This window comes from Balaenoptera physalus (genome assembly GCF_965194825.1).
Source record: "Balaenoptera physalus genome assembly, chromosome: 4".
Taxonomy (NCBI): Eukaryota; Metazoa; Chordata; class Mammalia; order Artiodactyla; family Balaenopteridae; genus Balaenoptera; species Balaenoptera physalus.
This window is the reverse complement of record NC_138891.1, coordinates 119,894,301-119,917,830: the sequence shown is the minus strand read 5'-3', so window position 1 is coordinate 119,917,830 and position 23,530 is coordinate 119,894,301. Positions and strand designations below refer to the sequence as shown.

Below are 23,530 nucleotides of genomic sequence, written 5' to 3'. Positions count from 1 at the left end.
GGCAACCTCCCTTTTAAGCCCCCAATTAAGGAGAAGCAATGAAAAAAAAAAATGGTAATAGCATGCCTCAGACGTGAGGCTTCCTCTTGACCACTACTCATTAGAGAGCCCACAAACCATGGATTCTATTTAGGGAAAGTCTGGGATGGTTTGGGGGAAAAATGAAACATTCCCCTTTCTCCTTACTCCCAACTTCGCCCTCAGCTTACTTATCTCACCTTGATTTATTTCTTGAAATTTTAGTCAAATTTAGCCTGCAATTTACTTTTTAAAAAAATTTATTTATTTTTTATCATTTTATTTAATTAATTAATTTATTTTTGGCTGTGTTGGGTCCTTGTTGCTGTGCGCGGGCTTTTCTCTGGTTGTGGTGAGTGGTGGCTTCTCTTGTTGCAGAGCACGGGCTCTAGGCGCATGGGCTTCAGTAGTTGTGGCACGTGGGCTCAGTAGTTGTGGCTCGTTTGCTCTAGAGTGCAGGCTCAGTAGTTGTGGCACATGGGCTTAGTTGCTCCACGGCACGTGGGATCCTCCCAGACCAGGGCTCGAACCCGTGTCCCCTGCATTGGCAGGCGGATTCTTAACCACTGCGCCACCAGGGAAGCCCCTGCAATTTGCTGTGTGATTTAAAAACTGACAAGAATGAATAGAGAAAGGACCAAACAGAGAAAAGAGCAGAAACTGTCTAAAAGATTCTGGCAAAATGTGACGACATTCCCGGATTCACTCTAGAAAATCACCAGTGACAGAGTGACCTGATTGATTTCCATTCTAAAAGTCTCAAGGAATTAAAAATAAAACCCAGCATCGACTGATGAAGCAAGGGCCAAGAACAACAGACTTCGTTATTTCCACAAAGCAACAAAGAAGATGAAAGGGGAGAGAATTGTGAGGAAAACAATTCACTGAAAGAAGTCCTGAGTAAAGTTGTGTAACAATAAAAAGGCAGAACTCTTCTCACCCATACACAAAAAACGTACTAAAGGTTTTACAATGCTGTGGCCACTAAAAACATCTTTTAAAGATGAGTAAACTTCTTTATCGCCCCAAGAAATCAAAGTAAACCATCTGAAACCCAAGCCGTAGGAAATCCTGCTGTTCAGGTGAAGTATCCTCTGTGACACTGAAACAGCACTATCACTTTCAGAGCAGGAGGGCTGCCTGTCTCAACCTTCCTTGATTCAGTTCAGTGAAACAGACATTCCCTCAGCTGTATCAGAGACATGGATTTTAGCTGTAATTATGGTCTGCTAATCTGGTGTAGCCTTAGTCAAACGAACAGAATCAGCACATTATCATTAGGGTGGCAACACAGTCTCTCTCCCTTGCTTGGAGGGAATTGGTCTGGGAGAGAGAAGACTATTGAAAAGTCGGCCAGGTCTTGCGAGCTTTGCCTCTATCTAATCTTTGAGGAGCTCAGTTTCTCCAGATGAAGAAATGTGTGCCTCCCTCTCATCTCACAGAGTTGCTGGAAAAAAACCACAAAAACGGCAGTGTTTAAACATGTCATAACTGGGCACTGAATTGCCATGCGTGAATTTGTACCATTCCATCCCCTCCCTCCCACCCATCCTGGGAAACTGGCACGGAATGGGGCTCATTCTCTGTTTTTCTGTGCTTTCTTTCCCAGGCCTTCTCTCCTCTCAGTTAAGCAAGTCTGAAGCCTTGGGAACATGCTGTCATATTTTAGGTGCAGAGGAGTATTTAAGGTTAAGTTGTTGGTTACTTTCAGAGTCCTTAATTCTTAACCCAAAAAAATGAATCTCTAATAGTGGGAATTTCCAGTTAGCTGAAAGCCAGATATTAGAGGTAATTTTAAGGAAAGAGCTTGCCAATATTGCTTCAAATCATACCATGGCAGCAACACTTACCTCATTTATGAGCCGCTTACTGTGCATTTGTCTTCTTCCTTCTTCCCTCCCTACCATCACCCTTCCTCCCTCCCTCCCGCCATCCCTCCCGCTATCCCTCCCTTCTTTCCTCCTTTCCTCCCTTCTTCCCTTCCTCCCTTCCTCCCTTCCTTTTTTAAAAAATAAATTTATTTATTTTATTTTATTTATTTTTGGCCGCATTTGGTCTTCTTTGCTGTGCGCGGGCTTTCTCTAGTTCTGGCGAGCGGGGGCTACTCTTCATTGCAGTACGCAGGCTTCTCTCTCATTGTGGTGGCCTCTCTTGTTGCGGAACACGGGCTCTAGGCACGTGGGCTTCAGTAGTTGTGGCACGTGGGCTCAATAGTTGTGGCTCTTGGGCTCTAGAGTGCCACAGGCTCAGTAGTTGTGGTGCATGGGCTTAGTTGCTCTGCGGCATGTGGGATCTTCCTGGACCAGGGCTTGAACCCGCGCCGCCTGCATTGGCAGGCGGATTCTTAACCACTGTGCCACCAGGGAAGCCCCCTTCCTTCCTTTATTAAAAGACAATATTTTTTCAAGCAGTTTTAGGTTTACAACAAACATTTGTGTGCAGGTTTTTGCATGGATATAAGTTTCCAACTTTTTTAGATAGATACCAAAGACTGTGATTGCGGGATCATATGATAAGAGTATGTTTAGGTTTATGAGAGACGGCCAAACTGCCCTCCAAAAGTGGCTGTACCGTTTTGCATTCCCACCAGCAGTGAATGAGAGTTCCTGTTGCTCCACATCCTTGCCAGCATTTGTTGTTGTTACTGCTCTGGATCTGGGCCATTGTAATAGGTGTGTGGTGCTATCTCATTTTTGTTTTAATTTGCATTTTCGTGAAGACATGATGTGGAGCAACTTTTCACATGCTTATTTGCCATCTATATATTTTCTTTGGTGAAGTATTTGTTAAGGTCTTTGACCTGTTTTTAAATTGGGTTGTTGTTTTCTTATTGTTGAATTTCAAGAATTCTTTGTATATTTTGGATAACAGTCATTTATCAAATATGTCTGTTGCAAATGTTTTCTCCCAGTCTGTGATTTGTCTTCTAATTCTTTTGATACTGTTTTCTTGCTGAACAGCAGAAGTTTTTAATTTTAATGCAGTTAATAATAATCAATTATTTATTTCATGGATTGTGTCTTTGGTGCTATATCTAAAAAGTCATTACCCTACTCAAGGTCATTTAGGTTTTCTACGTTATAGTCCAGGAGTTTTATAGTTTCGTGTTTTAAATTTAGGTCTGTTATCCATTTTGTGTTAATTTTTGTAAAGAGTGTACTGTCTGTGTCTAGATTCATTTTTTCATATGCTGATGTCCAGTTGTTCTAGCACCATTTGTTTTTCTTTTTTTCCGAAATTTAAAGTTTTCATAATTTTAAAGATACCAAAATAAACATTAACATGTGGATGACTAGGAGAAATGTTTGGAAAAGCTATAACATAATATTAGAATGCAGAATACATAAGGTCTAAAATAAATCAATAATAAAGGTAACAAAATCATGTTGGATAATGAGAAAAAGTTTAAAGTTGGTCAGTCAAAGAAGAGAACAGTATGGACTTCCTGGTGGCCAAGTGGTTAAGAATCTGCCTGTTAATGCAGGGGACATGGGTTCGAGCCCTGGTCCGGGAAGATCCCACATGCCGTGGAGCAACTAAGCCCATGAGCCACAACTACTGAGCCCGTGTGCCACAACTACTGAAGCCCACATGCCCAGAGCATGTGCTCTACAACAAGAGAAGTCACTACAATGAGAGACCAGCACACTGCAATGAAGAGTAGCTCCCGCTCACCTCAACTAGAGAAAGCCCGCCCAACAAAGACCCAACACAGCCAAAAATAAATAAATAAAATCAATAAATTTATTTAAAAAAACACAAAAAACAAAGAAGAGAACAATAGATGTCTATTAAATGCAAATATTATTGGTCTGTTGAGGGGATAAACATTTAAATCATACCATGAGTTGAAATATCTACACAGATACTCTTCTGGACCCAGAATGTTCCTACTCTTCTCAGTGTGCTTCAGCTACCTGGTCTAGCACCATTTGTTGAAGAGACTATTTTTGCTTCATTGTATTTCCTTTGCTCATTTGTCAAAAATCAGTTGACTGTATTTACGGGGGTCTATTTCTGGGCTCTCTATTCTGTTCCACTGATTTATTTGGGTATCCTTTCGCCAATACACACTGCATTTGTTTACTGTAGCATTATAGTAAGTCTTGAAGTTGAGTAGTGTCAGTCCCCCAACTCTGTTCTCCTTTAATATTGTGTTGCATATTCTGGGTCTTTTGTCTCGCTATGTAAACTTTAGATTCAGTTTGTTGATATCCATGAAATAATTTGCTGGGATTTTGATTGGAATTGCATTGAATCTATAGACCAAGTTAAGAAGAACTGACATCTTAACAATATTGAATCTTCCTATTCATGAACATAGAATATCTCTTCATTTATTTAGTTCTTTGATTTTGTTTATCAGAGTTTTGTAGTTTTCCTCAAATAGTCCTGTACATATTTTGTTAGATTTGTGCTTAAGTATTTCATTTTTGGGGTGCTAATTTAAATGATACTATGTTTTTAATTTCAACTTCCACTTGTTCCTTCTTGGTTTGTAGGAAATTGATTGATTTTTGTATATTAACCTTGTATCCCACACCTTCCTTCATTTTCTATCAAATATTTATGAATGTCTACCATGTGCTAATCCCTCTAGCACAGTCCCTCCTCCCGAAGCTCAGAGTTTAGTGAGCAAGCTAGAAAAATAAATATAAAAATTAAAAACATATGTTATTAGTCTAGTATCATTTCAGGGGTTTTACAATTAGCTACTCACTTTTGGTCTTCTGGGAAGGAGACTCAACAGGAGATGAAATATGTGTTTCTTGTGTTGTATCTTCCTGTATGTGCTCTTCAAGGACTGTTGATCTTCCCACACCTTCGAAATATTCTGTGTATATAAGTTTTTGAAATTACATACTTGAATTCATTTATTTTATATTATTATTATTTTTTTAAATAATCATTTTTCTCACTCTGAAGGCCTTTTAAAAAATTAATTAATTAATTAATTAATTTTATTTTATTTTTGGCTGCATTGGGTCTTTGTCGCTGCACGCAGGCTTTCTCTAGTTGTGGCGAGTGAGGGCTACTCTTCGTTGTGGTGCATGGGCTTCTCATTGCGGTGGCTTCTCTTGTTGTGGAGCACAGGCTACAGGTGCGTGGGCTTCAGTAGTTGTAGCACGCAGGCTCAGTAGTTGTGGCTCGCGGGTTCTAGAGCGCAGGCTCAGTAGTTGTGGCACATGGGCTTAGTTGCTCCGCGGCATGTGGGATCTTCCTGGACCAAGGCTCGAACCTGTGTCCCCTGCATTGGCAGGTGGATTCTCAACCACTGCGCCACCAGGGAAGCCCTGTCCTAAGTTTTTAAAAGAACTTTCAAAACCAAACAAACTGAAAGAACTTCATGATGAGCTATTAATTTAAAGCTTTTTAATTAAAATAGAGAAGATATTTTAGAAGAGACTCATGAACGCTTTTTCTGAAAACTAAACTTTTGTCACATTCTTTCCTTAAAAATAAATTTACCTGTTGAAGATAAACAAAAAACAACCCCCCCACCCCCCAAAAAACATATGTTATTATAAGGGACATATGAAAGAGGTCCTTCTAACTGGGCCTTGGTGGTCCAGGGTAGACTTTTTAGAGAGGTATGAAGTGAGTCTTAAGGGATAAACCTTACATGAAGTGAAAAAGCAAGAATATTGTAGACAGAAGATGACAGAAGGGAGATAGATGAGAAGCAGGATGGGTTTTCAGGGATCTACATGTGACTGAGTAGCAACAGATAGGGCTGAAGAGATTAAGTGGGGTCATGCTACTGTGTCTCTTGTCGAGGACCTTGCTTTTTATTCTACAGATAATAATTTGTTTCACGTAATTTTAGCAGCAGAATTTTTTTCCAAATTAAATCTTGTGTGGCACGCCAATATAAAATTAAATTAAAAGGAAATTTAATTAGTATGCATTATTTTATAAATTAAAACAATGAAAATACTGACATTCGTTTGAATAAAAAATTGATATAGAGATTATGGATGACAGTTATGTCTTATGTTAGCCTCAGCATTGCAGTTCTTTTATGTCTGAGTTTTGTTTGTTGTACAGTGGCAAGATAATTTTGATTCACAGAGATAAGTAGTTGCAAATTGTGACAGTTTTAAAATGTTATCTCAGAATCTCAGGATACTATTTTAAAGATGGAAGAGAAGGTTTTGTTCTTAGGTCTACACAAAAATGAAATTCGGGTTCGAGTGACTATGAGGATGATGGCACCAACACCCAAAACTGAATATATACCAGAGGGTAATTTCCAGGAAAAATTCAGTTTTTGATATTTTGTGTTTAAGCTATGTTATTTCAGAAGATAGGAAGCTTCCATAACCGTGGACATAACTGGTTCATTAGAAATCAAACACGAAATATATGCATTTTAAAGTTGTGAAACCTCTTTTTCCTCTGACATCTTACGGCCTGCTTTTGATAAAATTTTAATGGTTCATTTAAAAAACTCTTCACTTCTGGAAATTCAGGCAGCTGCTCAGCCTGTGGTTCAGAATTCTGCTGCTTCATCATTTCAGATTTCTTGACTTGCCTACAGATGCATCTAGACCAATGTCATTTTATATTTAGCAAAGTTAGAATAGTTCACAGAGACTCTTGTGTCCTTTCTGAATGCTACAAATATCTAAGCTAGGTCATGCCACTACTCTTCTCCCTCAGTCAAGTCAATTAAAATGTATGTATTTAATGAATGGCTTGTTACAGAGAAAAATGTTCTTGATGTTTCTTGGCAGTATGGCAACGTCACCATTCATTTATTCATTTACTTAGTTTAATCCAATAGAAATAGATTAGATGCTAGGTTCTTCCTTGATTTGGAAGATAAGTGATTGTATTAATTTACTATGACTGCCATAACAAAGTACCACAGACTAAGTGGCTTAAATAGCAGACATTTATTTCTCATAGTTCTGGAGGTTGGAAGTCCAAGATCAAGGTGTCTTGGATCAAGGTGACTGGTTTCCTCTCAGGCCCTCTCCTTGGCTTGCAGATGGCTGCCCTTTTGCTGCCTCTAATTATGGTCTTTCTCTGTGTGAACCTCCTTGGTGTCTGTGTGTGTCCAAATTTCCTCTTCTCATAAAGACATTAGTCAGATTGGATTAGGGCCCTCCTTAATGGCCTCATTTTAACTTAAGCATTCCTTTAAGTACCGTATTTCCAAATATAGTCACATTCTGAGACACTGGGGGTTAGGACTTCAATATACAAATTTTGGGGGGCACAATTCAGCCCAAGTTATGATTAAATATTTTTCCTTGGGTATTATAAAAAAGACAATAGATTTAAGTTTTCTCCATAGCTTCAAGGCTTCTTCATTTTTGTTTGTATTTTTTTTTCATTTAAGATAGGAAATACTTTATTCAAACCCATCAGAGAAACGGATAGCTTGAGTCTGTAACAAAGTGTCGGTTTTTAAAGCATCGGTCAGTAATTGTATATGAGTACATACAAATTAATTGATCAGACCACAACTTTTCAATGTTTAAAACAGAATAAACTTCCCTGTAAAAGCAGCACTTTTGTGACATTTTCACTTTAGTATTTTTCTCCTTCTTTTCCCTCTCCTTCAACAGAATTCACATCAATCTCCACATAATCCTTCTCAAGGGCAGCCATGTCCTCACAGGCCTCGGAAAGTTCTCCTTCCTCTATGTCCTCACCCACATACCGGTGAAAGGCACACTTGGCATACGTCAGGTCAAACTTGTGGTCCAGGCGAGCCCAGGCCTCAACGATGGCTGTGTGTTGCTCAGCATGCACGCAGCCCACTCTACTTTGGCCAGGTCTCCACCGGGTATCACAGTAGGAGGCTGGTAATTAATGTCAACTTTGAAGCCAGTGGGGTACCAGTCCACAAACTGGATGGTGCGCTTGGTCTTGATGGTGGCAGTGGTAGCATTGACATCTTTGGGAACCATGTTGCCACGGTACAACAGGCAGCAAGCCATGTATTTACCATGGTGAAGGTTGCATTTCACAACCTGGTTGGCTGGCTCAAAGCAAACGTTAGAGATCTCTGCTACCCGCAGAGGTGATAGGGGCATATGTAGCCAGAGGGAAGTGGATGTGGGGATAGGGCACCAGATTGGTCTGAAATTCTGTCAGATCAACATTCAGGGCTCCATCAAACCTCAGGGAAGCAGTGATGGAAGACACAACTTGACCTATCAACCTATTCAGGTTAGTACATGTTGGGTGCTCAATATCAAGGTTTCTAAGACAGATGTCGTAGATGTCCTCATTGTCTACCATGAAGGCACAATTTGAGTATGCCAGGGTGGTGTGGGTGGTGAGGTTGGAGTTGTAGGGCTCAACTACAGCTATGGAAACCTGGGGGGCTGGGTAAATGAAGAACTCCAACTTGGACTTCTTGCCATAATCAACAGAGGGATCTTCCATCAGCAGGGAGGTGAACCTAGAACCAGTTCCCCCACCAAAGCTGTGGAAAACCAAGAAGCCCTGAAGACCTGTGCATTGGTCAGCCAGTTTCCAAATTCGGTCCAAGACCCAGTCAGTGACCTCCTTGCCAATGGTGTAGTGATGTCGGGCATAGTAATTGGCAGCACCTTTCTTGTCTCTGATGAGCTGCTCGGGGTGGAGGAGCTGGGGGTAGGTGCCAGTGAGAACTTCATCAATGACCGTGGGTTCCAGGTCCACAAACACGGCCCTGAGCACATGCTTGCCAGCAGTTGTCTCACTGAAGAAGGTGTTGAAGGAGTCATCTCCTCCCCCAATGGTCTTGTCACTTGGCATCAGGCCATTGGGCTGGATGCCATGTTCCAGGCAGTAGAACTCCCAGCCGGCATTGCCGATCTGGATACCACCCTGACCAGCATCAATGGAAATGCACTGGCGCATAGTTGCTGTTTTGTGGCTGCCGAGAAGATGGCAGAGAGGAGGAGGCGAGGTTGTTGCTTCTTCCAGAGCAACTCTTAGGTGGTCGATGTAAGAGAACCTGCCTTATTTGTATTCTTGATGGGACTCAGAACCACTCTTCCCCTTTTGCATGGGAAAAAGGGAGGTAAATCTTCTCTTCTGGAAAGTGTCATAGGTAATGCAATATTTCTCAATCTTTTTACTGTCCCAACACATAGACACATAGGAGGGATGTCACATAGCCACAACAAATGAGTGGCTTACCAAGAGCTTGAGTTGTGGAATCCCTATTTAAAAGCTGTGTGACTTTGTCCAAAGTCTTAAACTTCATAAGGATACTGTCTAAGCTACTTTAACAGAGATCTCTATAATACCATGACTTAAGAAGAGAGAAGTTTATTTTTCTCTCCTGTATCAGCTCACAGTGAAGTAACAGAGTGGGATGGGCAGATCAGTCTGTCCTTAAAAGACAGTTTCTGTCTCTGAGTCCATAATGGCTGTTCCACCTCTTCCCATCGTATCTGCATCTCAGCCATCAGGAACAGGGAAAGGAGAAAGAAAAACACACCTGTATTTCTTTTAATGTCAAGGCTTAGCATATAAGTTGTCTTATAGCCCATTGCTAACAAGTCATATAGATGTATTTAGTTGCAAAGATGGTGGAGAAACGTAACCTATAACTAAGTGGCCATGGGCGCAGCTAAAACATGGGGTTTTATTAATAAAGGAATAGAAGAATAATGAATATTGTTTTGTGTCTTGGGTTCCTGCAAAAGCAGAGCCTAAGCAAGGACTTGGATGTAGCTAGTTCAAGTGCATTTACCTAAGACGATGATATTGATCCCAGGAAACAGAGTGAGGGAGTGGGCAGAGTAGGGCAAGGAAAAAAAGCCAATAAAGGGTATGCTACCCAGATGGAAATCACTGTGGAAAACTGAGGCCCATTTACTCTGGGAATCATCTCTAGAACCACACAGAATGTGCCTCAGAATTGTTTCAGTGAAGGTTGAGGAGGCTGGGGCATTTATCCACTGACTTCCATCCCTCATCATTTATTAACTCCCCTGTACTTCCAGTCTGTAGCCCTGCTCAGACTGTGTAAGTTTCCATGGTGTTGAAGGATACACCAAAGGACTCCGCAGCACCCCCTGGAGCTGGAGCATTGCAATATTCATGCAACTGTTCACACTACTGGCACCAATGTCAAATGGGCCAAAGCGATTTGGCCCAGGGCATCTTAGGTGTCTGCTCCTGGGTAGAACTAAACCTCTTGGTCTTTGTCCTAAATATGTCAGTGATAGGTGACTGTAAAAGGGGAGAGAAACAAGGCTCCCTCAGGTTACTCAAGGAGGAAAAAACCTGGTTTGGTCTCTTAGAGATAAGGAAATGACAGCAAAAAGACCTAGATGGCTGGGGAGGAGATTTTGTGCTGGGAAATTGTGGGAGCTAAGGTGCTGGTATGAGTTATTTGGTGCCAGTCCTGGAAGACCTTGAGTACCATCCTGGGACGTTTAAACTAGATATAGTATAGAAGTGTATAGGTTCTGGATTTCTAAAAATAAATGCTTCTGTAACGTATAAGGTGGTTGGGAGAGCCTAGAGGTAGAAGACCAGTTCTGAGATGATTATAGTGATCTAAGCATGAGATGATGAAAGCTGAGATTAAGGTGAGGCTAGTATGGAGAACCAGGAAGAAAGGTGTAAAAAAGCTAGAGAAGGATATGAGGGGAAAAGAAAGCAGGGGTCAAAGAAGGTAAAAGTAAGAAAGTGGAATGACAAAGGAGAAAAAAGGAATGGAGACTGGTGTGAGAGACAATGACTACATTGTTTCCATGAAGCTTGCTTTAAAATTTGAAGAATTAAAATGTAAAAAATTCAAGTAATAAGAAATTTTCTAACCAGAAAATATCGCTGGATAATCATAGGAAAAAGGAAGAGTATGGTGGCAATTCAGATCATCGTGAAGTTGATGACAGATGTCAGGAAGGTACCAAAGTCAAATTTTGACATTTTGTACCAGATAGGCTTTAGAGTTGGGTATTAACCCTTCAATTTGTTCTCAAGTCTCCTTACTTGGTCCAAATCATTCTAGTTCAGAATAAGTATAGGACTTAAATATGGAAGATTATAAGTAGCATTTTAATCTAAATTATCCAAATCTAATTCCTTCCTGAAAATACACTCTACACAATATATTTATGCTAGTATATGGTTTTAAAAGCACCCAAAGGGGGAAAGGTTATCATTATTAAATGACAAAAAACCCTCTTTTTTCTTACTAAGGAAAATAAAAGTCTTATTACATTTTGAAATACTGAAACAACACATTTTAGGCTAAACTACATATGACCAATTGCTCCTTTTAACCATTTTAGGAAAATACCTTTAAAAAAAATACTTTCAAAGTTACAGATGACTTGCAAGAAAATTACAAAAGATTCTTAAATACCTTTTATCCAGATTCACAGATTAGCTGTTTGCCACATTTACTTATCACTGCCTCTATTTATAATATATATTATTATTAATTTTCCCCTGAACCATGTAAGAGTTAGTTACAGATATCATGTCCTTTTATTTCTAAATACTTCAATGTGTATTTCGTTTTTTCTTTTTTTTAAATTTATTTAATTAAGTTAACTTTTTTTTTTTAAACTTTTTCTTGGGTTTATTTATTTATTTATTTATGGCTGTGTTGGGTCTTCATTTCTGTGCGAGGGCTTTCTTCAGTTGCGGCAAGTGGGGGCCACTCTTCATCGCGGTGCGCGGGCCTCTCACCATCGCGGCCTCTGTTGTTGCGGAGCACAGGCTCCAGACGCGCAGGCTCAGTAAATTGTGGCTCACGGGCCTAGTTGTTCCGCGGCATGTGGGATCCTCCCAGACCAGGGCTCGAACCCGTGTGCCCTGCATTGGCAGGCAGATTCTCAACCACTGCGCCACCAGGGAAGCCCCAATGTGTATTTCTTAATAAGGACATTCCTTCACGTAACCACAGTCCAATGATCATATTCAGGAAGTTTAGTACTATGACTTAATATACTTTCAATATTCAAATTCTGCCAGTTGTTCAATAATGTTCTTTAGAGCATCTTCCCTTGCCTCTAATATCCAATTTAGGGTCAACCATTGCATTTAGTTGTCATATTTCTTTTAGTCTCTGTGTTACTTATCTATTGCTGCATAAGAATTACTCCAAAATTTAAGCTAAAAATAATAAATATTAATTGTATATTAATCTTATATCCTGCAACTTTACTGAATTCACTTATTCTAATAGTTTTTTGGTGGGGAGTTTAGGGTTTTCTATATATAGTATCATGTCATCTGCAAATAGGGACAGTTTTACTTCTTCCCTTCCTATTTGGATGCTTTTATTTCTTTTTCTTGTCTGATTGCTACGGCTAGAACTTTCAATACTATGTTAAATGGAAGTGTCAAGAGTGGGTATCCTTGTCTTGCTCTTGGTTTTAGAGGAAAAGCTTTCAGCTTTTCACCATTGAGTATGATGTTAGCGGTAGGTTTGTCATATATGGCCTTTATTATGTTGAGATATGTTCCCTCTATACCAACTCTGATGAGAGTTTATGTCGTAAATGGATGTTGAATTTTGTCAAATGCTTTTTCTGCATCTATTGAGATGATCATGTGATTTTTGTCCATCCTTTTGTTAATATGGTGTATCCTGTTGATTGATTTGCAGATATTGCATCCCTAGAATAGATCCCACTTGATCAAGGAGTATGATTCTTTTTATATATTGTTGAATTCGGTCTGCTAATATTTTGTTGATTATTTTTGCATCTATATTCATCAGAGATATTGGCCTGTGATTTTCTTTTTAGTAGTGTATTTGTTTGTCTGGTTTTGGTATCAGGGTAATATGACCTCAAAGAATGAATTTGGGAGTGTTACCTCCTCTTCAATTTTTTGGAATAGTTTGAGAAGGATAGGCATTAGCTCTTCTTTATATGTTTGGTAGAATGCCCCTGTGAAGCTGTCCAGTCCTGGACTTTGGTTTGCTGGGAGTTTTTTGATTACTAATTCAGTTTTATTTTTGGCCATGCTGCACAGCATGTGGGATCTTAGTTCCCCAACCAGAGATCGAACCCACGCCCCCTGCATTGGAAGCACGGAGTCTTAACCACTGGACTGCCAGGGAAGTCCCTACTAATTCAGTTTTATTACTTAGAATCAGTCTGTTCAGATTATCTATTTCTTCATGATTCAGTCTTGGAAGATTGTGTGTTTCTAGAAATGTATCCATTTCTTCTAGGTTGTCCTATTTGTTGGCATATAACTATTCATTGTATTCTCTTATGATTTTTTTTATATCTCTGTAATATCAGTTGTAATTTCTCCTCTTTCATTACTTATTTTGTTTATTTGGGTCTTCACCCATTTTCTCTTGGTGAGCCTGGCTAAAGACTTATCAGTTTTGTTTATCTGTTCAAAAAAACCCAGATCTTGGTTTCATTGATCTTTTCTATTATTATTTTTTTGGTCTTTATTCTCTGATCTTTATTATTTTTCCTTCCCTCTGCTGACTTTGGGATTTGTTTGTTCTTCTTTTCTAATTCCTTTAGATGGTAGGTTAGGTTGTTTATTTGAGACTTTTTAAATTTCTTGTGGTGGGCCTGTATCCATATCAGCTTCTCTCTTAGAACTGCTTTGGCTGAATCCCATAGATTTTTTTTTTAGATGTGGACCTTTTTTTTTTTTTTAAGTCTTCATTGAATTTGTTACAATATTGCTTCTGTTTTATGTTTTGGTTTTTTGGCTGCGAGGCATGTGGGATCTTAGCTCTCCAGCCAGGCATCAAACCCACACCCCCTGCATTGGAAGGCGAAGTCTTAACCACTGGACCACCAGGGAAGTCCCAAGAATCCCATAGATTTTAGAGAGTTGTGTTTTAATTTTCATTTGTCTTGAGGTATTTTCTGATTTCCTCTTTGATTTCTTCATTGACCCATTGGCCTTTAAGTAGCATGTTGTTTAGTCTCCATGTCTCCCCATTTTTCATCCTGTAATTGATTTTTATTTTATTTTATTTTATTTATTTATTTTTTTAAAAATAAATTTATTTATTTATTTATTTTTGGCTGCGTTGGGTCTTTGTTGCTGTGTGCGGACTGCCTCTCGTTGCAGCGATCAGGGGCCACTCTTTGTTGTGGTGCACGGGCTTCTCATTGCGGTGGCTTCTCTTATTGAGGTGGCTTCTGTTGTTGCGGAGCACGGGCTCTAGGCTCACGGGCTTCATTAGCTGTGGCTCAAAGGCTCTAGAGCACAGGCTCAGTAGTGTGGTGCACGGGCTTAGTTGCTCCGTGGCATGTGGGATCTTCCCAGACCAGGGCTCGAACCCGTGTCTCCTGCACTGGCAGGCAGATTCTTAACCACTGCGCCACCAGGGAAGCCCCTGTAATTGATTTTTAGATTCATACCTTGTGGTTGGAAAAATTGCTTGGTATAATTTCTAAACTCTTAAGTTTGTTGACTTGTTTTGTGGCTTAGAATGTGATCTATCCTGGAGAACATTCCATGTGCACTTAAAAAGAATGTGTATTCTGCTGATTTGGATGGAATGTCCTGTAGATATTCATTAAGTCCAACTGGTCTATTATGTCTTTAAGACCATGATTGCCTTATTGATTTTCTGTCTGGATGACCTGTCCGTTGATGTAAGTGGGGTGTTAAAGCCCCTTACTAATATTGTGTTATTGTCAATTTCTCCCTCCATGTCTGTTAGTATTTGCTTTATATATTTAAGTGCTCCTGTTAGGTTGCATATATATTAGTGAGTGTAATATCCTCTTCTTGTATTAATCTCTTTATCATTCTCTAATGCCCTTCTTTATCTTTTGTGGTAGACTTTGTTTTAAAGTCTATTTTTCCTAATATAAGTATTGCTACATCAGCTTTCTCAATGTTTCCATTTGCATGAAATATCTTTTTCTATCTCCTTACTTCATTCTGTGTGTTTCTTTAGTTCTGAAGTGAATCCCTTGTAAACATCGTATCAATGGGTCTTGTTTTTTATCCAATCAGCTACCCTATGTCTTTTGATTGGAGCATTTCATTCATTGACATTTAGAGTGATTATTGATAGATATGTACTTCTTGCCATTTTGTTACTTGTTTTCTGGTTGTTTTTGTAGTTCTTCTCTGTTCTTTTCTTCTTCTTTTAGTTTCTTCCCTTGTGGTTTGATTATTTTCTTTAGTGATATGCTTGTGTTCCTTACTCTTTAGTTTTTGTGTGTCCGTTGTAGGTTTTTGATTTGCGGTTACCATGGGGTTCATATATGTTGACCTATAACTATATCTACTTGTTTTAAACTGGTAGTCATTTAAGTTCAATCACATTCTAAAAGATCTACATTTTTTCTCCCCTCTCTCACATTTCGTGTTTTTGATCTTATATTTTACATCTTCATGTCTATGCCTTAACTGTTTATTATTGTTATAGTTGATTTTACGATTTTTATCTTTTAATCTTTGTAGTAGATTATTTAAATGGTTGATCCACAGTCTTTACTATATATTTGTCCTTTCCTATAAATTCTTACTTCTTGTTATAGCCTTTTCTTTTCCACTTAGAAAAGACCCTTTAACATTTATTTTTAGGTTTGGTTTAGTATTGATGAACTCTTTCAATTTTTGCTTGTCTGAGAAGTGCTTTAACTCTCTTTCAATTCTAAATGATAATCTTATTGGGTAAATTATTCCAGGTTGTAGGTTTTTCCCTTCCAGCACTTTAAATATATCATGACACTCTCTCCTTGCTTGTGAATTTTCTGCAGAAAAATCAGCTGTTAGCCTTATGGGGGTTCCCTTGTATATGACTTTTTGTTTTTTCCTTGCTGCCTTTAGAATTCTCTCTTTAACTTTTGCCATTTTAATTATGATATGTCTTGTGTAGGTCTCTTTGGGTTAATCTTGTTGGGACTTTCTATGCTTTCTGTACCTGGATATCTATTTCCCCTTTTGGGGGAGTTTTCAGCCATAATTTTATTGAATATATTTTGATCCCTTTCTCTCTCTCTTCTCATTTTGGGACCCCTATAACATGAACTTTAGTATACTTGATATTGTCCTAGAGGTTCCTTAAACTTTTCTCATTTTTTAAAAAAACTTTTCTCATTTTTAAAATTTGTTTTTCTTTTTGCTGTTCTAATTGGGTGATTTTCATTATTCTATCTTCCAGAGTGCTTATGTGTTCTTCTGTATCACCTAGTCTGGTGTTAATTCCTTCTATTGTGTAATTCATTTCAGTTATTGTATTCTTCAGCTCTAACTGGTTCTTTTTTATATTTTCTAGTTCCTTGTTAAAATTCTCACTGTGTTCATCTATTCTTTTACCAAGTTCAATTTACTGTCTTATTACTAATGCTTTGGACTCTTTATCTGGTAAATTATTTATCTCTGTTTCATTAGTTGTTTTTTCAGGTTTTTGTTGTTGTTGTTGTCGTCCTTTCATTTGAAACAAATTCCTCTGTTTCCTCATTTTTCTTAACTTTCTGTCTCAAGGAAATTAGGCAAAACAGTTACCTATCCCAGTGTTGAAGGGGTATCCTTGTGTGGGAGCATCTCTATACAGTCTATGTGTGCTCAGTGGCTTTGGTAGGAGAGCTAGATCTGAAATGAGCATGTCATGTCTTCCCCCAGAGTGTGCTAGTAGCTAGCACCTTGATGGGAAGTGGGACTGGAGATGGAGGGGCTAGGGCCAGAACCAGGTGTGAGCCAGGACTTCTCCTGTGCTCAGTGGCTGACACCATCATATCAGGGGTGGGGTCAGGTCCCAAGGTGCTGGAGCAGAAGCCCTGAGGGTCAAGTATGAGCTAGTCCCATTCCCTCTAAGTGTGAGCTCTCCCTCTTGTAAGCATTGGTACATTTGCCTCAGAGGGGAGCAGCACTAGAGCAACAGGGGCCAGAGTGGGCACTCAGCATGGGCCAGGGTGCATGCTGGGGTGGTCCTGGCACACGAATCAGAGCTCCAGACTGCTCCTGATCTGCTGCTTCTGCAAGCACCAGCAATGGCCATCCCTGCCTTGTTCAGATGCTGTGCTGGGTCTGAGCAGGTTCTGCCCCCATCAACTGCACAATCTCCTTGGCAATGGCAGCCTTCAGTCTACTGGGGAGCGGTGCCAGAGTAAGAGGGCCTGGGAGTGGGTGCTTGGCGTGGGCTGGGGCATGTGCTGGGGTGGTTGTGGGAAAATGGACAGAGTCCTGGGCAGTTTCAATCTGCTTCCTCTGCTTTGCTTCCGGTGGGTAAGCAAGTGTGTGTGCACTCTTCATGAGTGGAATCTAGGTTTCTTACAGCCCTCCTGTTATTACCACTGGTTTTCAAACCAGCCAAGAGAACTTGTCTTCCTGGTGTTGGACCCCAGGGCTGGAGTGCCCAATATGTGGTTTGAACTGCTCGCTCCCCAGGGAAGGTCTTTAAACCCATGTAATCCCCTTCCTCATCTGTGTCCTCTCCTAAGGATGCAGTTCCCGACCTGATCTCTTTTCTTCCTTCCTACCTGACTCCGTGTGGATCTTTCTTTACAGCCTTGGTTGTACAGGAGTCTTTCGGTCAGTCTCCAGTTTGGTTTCAGTGAGAATTACTCCACATGTAGATATATTTTTGATGTGTTCATGGGGGGATGTGAGCTCCATGTCCTCCTGCTCTGCCATCTTGGTCTCCTCCAATAACCAACAAACATTTATTGTCTCACAGTATTTGCTGGACAGGAATCCAGGTGCAGATTACCTATGTATCTCTGCCTTATGATCCTTCATAAGGCTGCAGTCAAGATGTCTGGTAGGGCTGTAGTCTTATCTGAAGGTTTGACTGGGGAGGGATCCACTCCCAATGTCACTCATGTGATTTTTGGCAACGTTTAGTTGCTCACGGGTTGTTGAACTGAGGTCCTCCATTTTTCACTGGCTGTTGGCTGGAGCTCTCTCTGTTCCTTGCCACATGGACCTTCCATAGAGTAGCTCATGTTATGAGTGATTGGCTCATGGCAGCTGACTTCCATCAGAGCAACTGAGAGAATAAGAGACTGAGCAAGACAGAAGTAGTCTTTTTGTAAACTAATATTAAAAGTTGCATCCACTGCTGTATTCTATTCATTAGAATGAGTCAGTAGGTCCAGCCCACACTACCGGGGAGGGGACTACAAGAGAGTATAAATATCAAGAGGCAGGGATCATTTGGGGGTCATTTTGGAAGCTAATATTCTTTTATTTTATTTTATTTATTTATTTTTTTATTGAAGTATAGTTGACTTACAATGTTGTGCCAATCTCTGCTGTACAGCAAAGTGAGTCAATTATACACATATAGACATTCTTTTTTTAATATTCTTTTCTATTATGGTTTATCACAGGATATTGAATATAGTTCCCTGTGCTATATAGTAGGACCTTGTTGCTTATCCATCTTATATATAATAGTTTATATCTGCTAATCCCAAACTCCCAGTCCTTCCCTCCCCCACTCCCCTCCCCCTTGGCCACCACAAGTCTGTTCTCTAGGTCTGTGAGTCTGTTCTGTTTTGTAGATAGGTTCATTTGTGCTGTTTTAGATTCACATGTAAGTGATATCATATTGTATTTGTCTTTCTCTTTCTGACTTCACTTAATATGATAATCTCTAGTTGCATCCATGTTGCTGCAAATGGCATTACTTCATTCTTTTTTATGGCTGAGTAGTATTCCATTGTATATATGTACCACATCTTCTTTATCCATTCATCTGTCGATGGACATTTAGGTTGATTCCATGTTCTGGCTATTGTGAATAGTGCTGCTATGAACATAGGGGTACATGTATCTTTTTTAATTATAGTTTTGTCCAGGTATATGCCCAGGAGTGGGATTGCTGGGTCACATGGTAGTTCTATTTTTAGTTTTCTGAGGAACCCCCATACTGTTCTCCATAGTGGCTACACCATTCTTACCAACAGTGTAGGAGGGTTCCCTTTTCTCCACACCATCTCCAGCATTTGTTATTTGTAGACTTTTTAATGATGGCCATTCTGACTGGTGTGAGGTGGTACTTCATTGTAGATTTGATTTGCATTTAGAGGCTAATATTCTTTTTAAAATTTAATTTAATTTAATTTTATATTTGGCTGCTTTGGGTCTTAGCTGTGACACTTGGGATCTTCGTTGAGGCATGCGGGATCTTTCGTTGAGGCACATGGGCTTCTCTCTAGTTGTGGCACACAGGCTCCAGAGAATGTGGGCTCTGTAGTTTGCGGCACGTGGGCTGTCTAGTTGAGGTGCACGAGCTCAGTAGTTGTGGCATGCGGACCTAGTGGCCCCGTGGCATGTGGAATCCCAGTTCCCTGACGAGGGATTGAACCCATGTCCCCTGCCTTGTAAGGTGGATTCTTTACCACTGGACCACCAGGGAAGTCCTAATATTCTTGATAGCTGTTTCTTCTCTCCAAACTTGGAAGTTTTCTCCATCATGCTCGTATTTTCTCCACCTGTCAGAGTAATTTTTCAAGCTCTCTCTACCATATATACGTGCCAGTACTGATACTGTACAATCCTGCCAGGTAGTGGGCACATGAATCCTTTTTCTAGAAGACTGGGAAGTTTTCTGAATCTGTCCATGTCTCGGGGGTTTTCAGCATTTGCTGGTGTACTCCTCTGTGCCTTCATCTCCTCGGTCTCTCCCAGCTGTGTTTGCTTATGGAAATCATTCACTTGACACCTATCATATGAGTGAGAGGCTATGGTCTTTCTATTAATCCTCGATTTTACTCTTGTTATTCTTCTTGGAAGAGAACAGTTCTGGCTTTTCATGAACAGTTGTGAGATTGTGAAGAATAAAGCAACTATTTTTTTAACCAGTAGACATTGCACTAGTTCAGAGTTTCCTAAACTGTTTTAGTTCACAGTACCATTAGTGTCTCAATAATTTTTTCCCACAACACCCCTTGGCCAAAAGAAATACCTAACAGTTCCATTTATTAAGTTATTAGGTTTAAACACCTTAATAAGTATTTATGTTTTAACAACCAAGCAGCCATTTATAAAGCAAATATATATACATAAAGAAAAAGTAATGTTAAGTTTCATTCTTGAATAGACACAATTACTAACAGGATGTTTGTACCTCTTGGGCGCAGTCCAACTTCACTAACCTTGGAATGTCTGGACACTGCCACTCTCATTTCCTGTTACCCATTGATTTTCAAGTGGTACTTGCTTTTTATTGCAGCAACCATGGAAAGCCCAGCTTTGCAAAGAAAGAAATGTCTTTGAAAGGAATGTAGCATGATCTAATGAAAATGTGAATCACCTCAAGGTAGTAGTAGTGTCTCAAGCACAGTAGGTGCTACTGTGTCGTCCTTGAAAGTTTAAAATACCCTGTTAGCCACACCTGCCTCTGTCTATGGCCATACCACCCTGGATGAGCCCAATCTCATCTAAAATACCCGGTTGGGTCTCCTGAGTTGGGTCTCCTGGGTTATCTCAGGGCATAGTTTGGGAACTGCAGTGCTAGGTGAAGGAAGATAAAGAAGACATATTCCATGTAAGGAGCCCAATTATAGTACTGCATATAGACATGTGGTCATCTAGGTATTCTGTAAGGCAGAGGACCACAATCAAGATGCAGTGGACATTTTTTTTTATCTGTTTGGTATCTGAATCCCTGATACGTGGCCATGTTTTTACTGGACTTGTTCTGTGATACAATTTTCGCTGTGGTTTTGGTGGTGTAGCTTCCCTTTTTATTTGCCCATTCTGAACATAGTTCTCTAGTCTTCCTGAGGATGTGGAAAACCCGATATCCTTCCAATAAATTTCTTTTTCTGTTTAAGACAGCCCAACTACTTTTAAAGGTGGGACAAATAAAAAGGAACATGACCAAAGATTTCTAGTAGTAGAAGAGAGGGAAGATTATAGAGAGCATATTGCACTAATGTCACCAGACAGAACAAGGAGAGGAATTACTGAGATGTGCCTTCTGGAGGGTCTGGATGGTAAATAATAACCAGCCCTAAAAGGCAGAAAAAGCTATCTATGAGGATGGCTTAGGTAATGTGGACAGATTTGAGAGAGGGGAAGACTTGGAAATTTGCACAGAATGCATCAGACCCTATTAGGTGAGTTTCAAAATGACACATTTATAGTGAGTAAGGAAGTTTGTAAAGGTCATGTCATTAGAGATTATGCTCAGAAAATCTTCAGACTCCCAGGAAAGGTGGGATGATGCACACTAAAGGGGAGCTAGCCAGGGCAATATTAAATAGAAATCAGGTCTGTGATAAATGTTAGGCAGATGAGAGGATGAATTTTAGGTACAATTATCCAACTAAGGGAAATAAGGATGGACACGATTTGCTTAGATGATGGATGCTTTTGGTAAACCCAGAAGTTGTTAAATTTATATTTCTCACTAGCAGACACTCCATAAGGCCAAATCTAGAGGAGTGTATTAGGAAACTAAATATATGGCTCAGAAAGCAGAGGGAAAGGAAAGCAGAGTCTACCTGCATCAACTTATGAAGCAAGTGAAATGAGTGAAACTCAGGAGGGCCTGCCTGAGAGAGGAAGTGAACAACATCAGGAAATGGAATCCTAGAAGCATAGCCATGACTCAAGAAAAAGTTGTAGCAGAAAGAATTGTTCTGCTGTTTTGCAGTAACACAAGTTCCTCAAGATGAAAAAGCAGGTTTGGAGGTACACGGAGCAGCAGACATTAGTTTTTCCTTGCTTCAATAAAATAGAATAGAAGATGCATTTTTAGCCTATGAACCCTCAGTGAAATAAACTGAATCCATAATTTTGAAATTCACAGCTTGTTTGGCTTCCATGAGATGAAGCAGACTCTGATGTGGCTCATCTTATCCCTTGGTAAGTGAAATCATGATGTCATGTACACATGCCATTGTTAGGTACACACAGGCTTGTGGGATTTCCATGCTCATAGGAAAGCTATGTGGTGGGAGTATTTGGCACAAGAGCCTCTCAAATATTAGGCAACACTATAATTTATATTACTTATTCAAAAATATTTACTGATTAGAGCAATACTCTTAAAGGCACAGGAACATCGTTAATGTGAAATTTCATATGCTTTCTCAAAACTCCGTTTAAAAACAATTGCCTAAGCTGTTTTAATTATGCTTTAGTGTTCTAACCTATCCACCCATCTTGTTGACCCATATGCTTTATGTAAACTGTTCCATCTGTGTTCTTTTAAATCAAGTTCTTGTATACCAACTCTTTCTCTCTACCATGGAAAGAAGGTAGTTTCATTCAGAAGAGGAAACTCTTACCTTGTTGCAGTACTAGGGGAATATAATGCTTTTATACTACTGAAATTGCGAGTTATGAGATAATCAGTTGTGAATTTGGATCAAGATTCAATGACTGGACTCATTTTTTCTTCCAGAATGATCAAAGACAGAGAAGGAAACCAGGAGGTTGAAAAAGAGCCCTGGTAAGTTAAAGGAAGTTATCTGGTAACAGATAAATACTGATGCCATGAGTCAACCAACACACGTGAGTCTTCCTCTGGGTACTTGGCGTAAAACATTTCAGAGAATCATCCTTATCCCTTGAGCAAATGGACGTGGGCAGAACTCTTCACATCTGATAGCAACCTGCATTCCCAATATTATATCCTACCATTTCCTCCTACGTAGCCTAAGCAGCCACGCTATGGAGTTCCTCATGATTTTCTTTCCATGCCAGGATCTTCTGGGACTGTCCTTTGCTCCTGCAATGTTTCTTTAACAATGTCCTTAGTCTCCTTCCTCTTTAGTGTGGAGTTATTTGTTCTGTCATTGCTGTCCTCACAATGCCTGTCTCATAACTCTGTAAAAGCATAGGGTCTGTTTTATTATACTATTTCTGTTTCTGTTGCACCTTCATGGGCAGAGTCCATTGCTTAGTCATTTTTGTTCTGGCCGCATTGCAGGAATACTCACATTGTCAAATTGCATCCTATACATTAGAATATGAATGGGCAAACTCATTGTTTAGAATATTTTAAGCTTAAGTTCATGTGTTTGTCTTGATTTTCATGTTTATAGTGATGTGTCATTTGGTTTAATTTAAGTGGTCTGTGGAGACAGTCACTCAAATTCACTGAATGTTTTGTTTCATCTATTAAAAGTTGCATTTTTCTACATGACTTCTAAGATGTCTTACATTCTTGGTTTGTAATCAGGCCTTTCAGTGTGACCTTGGACCAATTACTTAATCTCTTTATTAAATGAAGAAAATACTTCCAAATTCAGAGGGTGGTTTTGAGGATTAAATGGGACAACATCTAGAATGGATTTAGATTGTTTCAGTAAATAAACGTTTATTGAGCAACTGCATAGGTGCCAGGGGACTGTGCTAGGTATTAGCACTATAGAGATGACTAAGATACAATCTCAACTCTGGGGAAGTTACAATCTAGAAGCCTTGCTTGGTACATAATATGGACTCAGTAACTGTTTGTTCTTCCTTTTTCTCTCTGGCCTATCTGTTATTTAATGCTGGAATTTATTGCTGTTGTTTTTATTATTTATTTATTTATTTATTATTATTTGGCTGCGCTGGGTCTTAGTTGTGGCAGGTGGGCTCCTTAGTTGTGGCATGCCAACTCTTAGTTGCGGCACGCGTGTGGGATCTAGTT

The 23,530-nt window shown here is 39.7% G+C and overlaps 1 protein-coding gene and 1 pseudogene across 8 annotated transcripts in view; one reads left to right on the top strand and one right to left on the bottom strand.

Annotated features, from left to right (window-relative positions):
* The window catches only part of LOC309660083 (uncharacterized protein), a gene marked incomplete at its 5' end in the record, with an annotated part of 664,039 nt that overhangs the window by 14,723 nt on the left and 625,786 nt on the right, over positions 1-23,530 (top strand). For 5 of the 7 annotated variants that reach the window (XR_014263120.1, XM_082460620.1, XM_082460619.1 and 2 more), the window contains one exon: positions 22,295-22,342. Coding sequence is in view for 4 of the 7 variants with exons in the window: in XM_082460620.1 (XP_082316746.1) it covers positions 22,295-22,342 (48 nt within the window). Of the gene's footprint in view, positions 1-19,324; positions 21,754-22,294; positions 22,343-23,530 lie in introns of those variants that run through there. The other 2 variants (XR_014263121.1, XR_014263122.1) reach the window with 1 other exon arrangement.
* Positions 5,735-11,493, bottom strand: LOC309660016 (tubulin alpha-1A chain pseudogene; annotated as a pseudogene). Its single transcript has one exon. The product of its transcript is annotated as a tubulin alpha-1A chain pseudogene (transcript).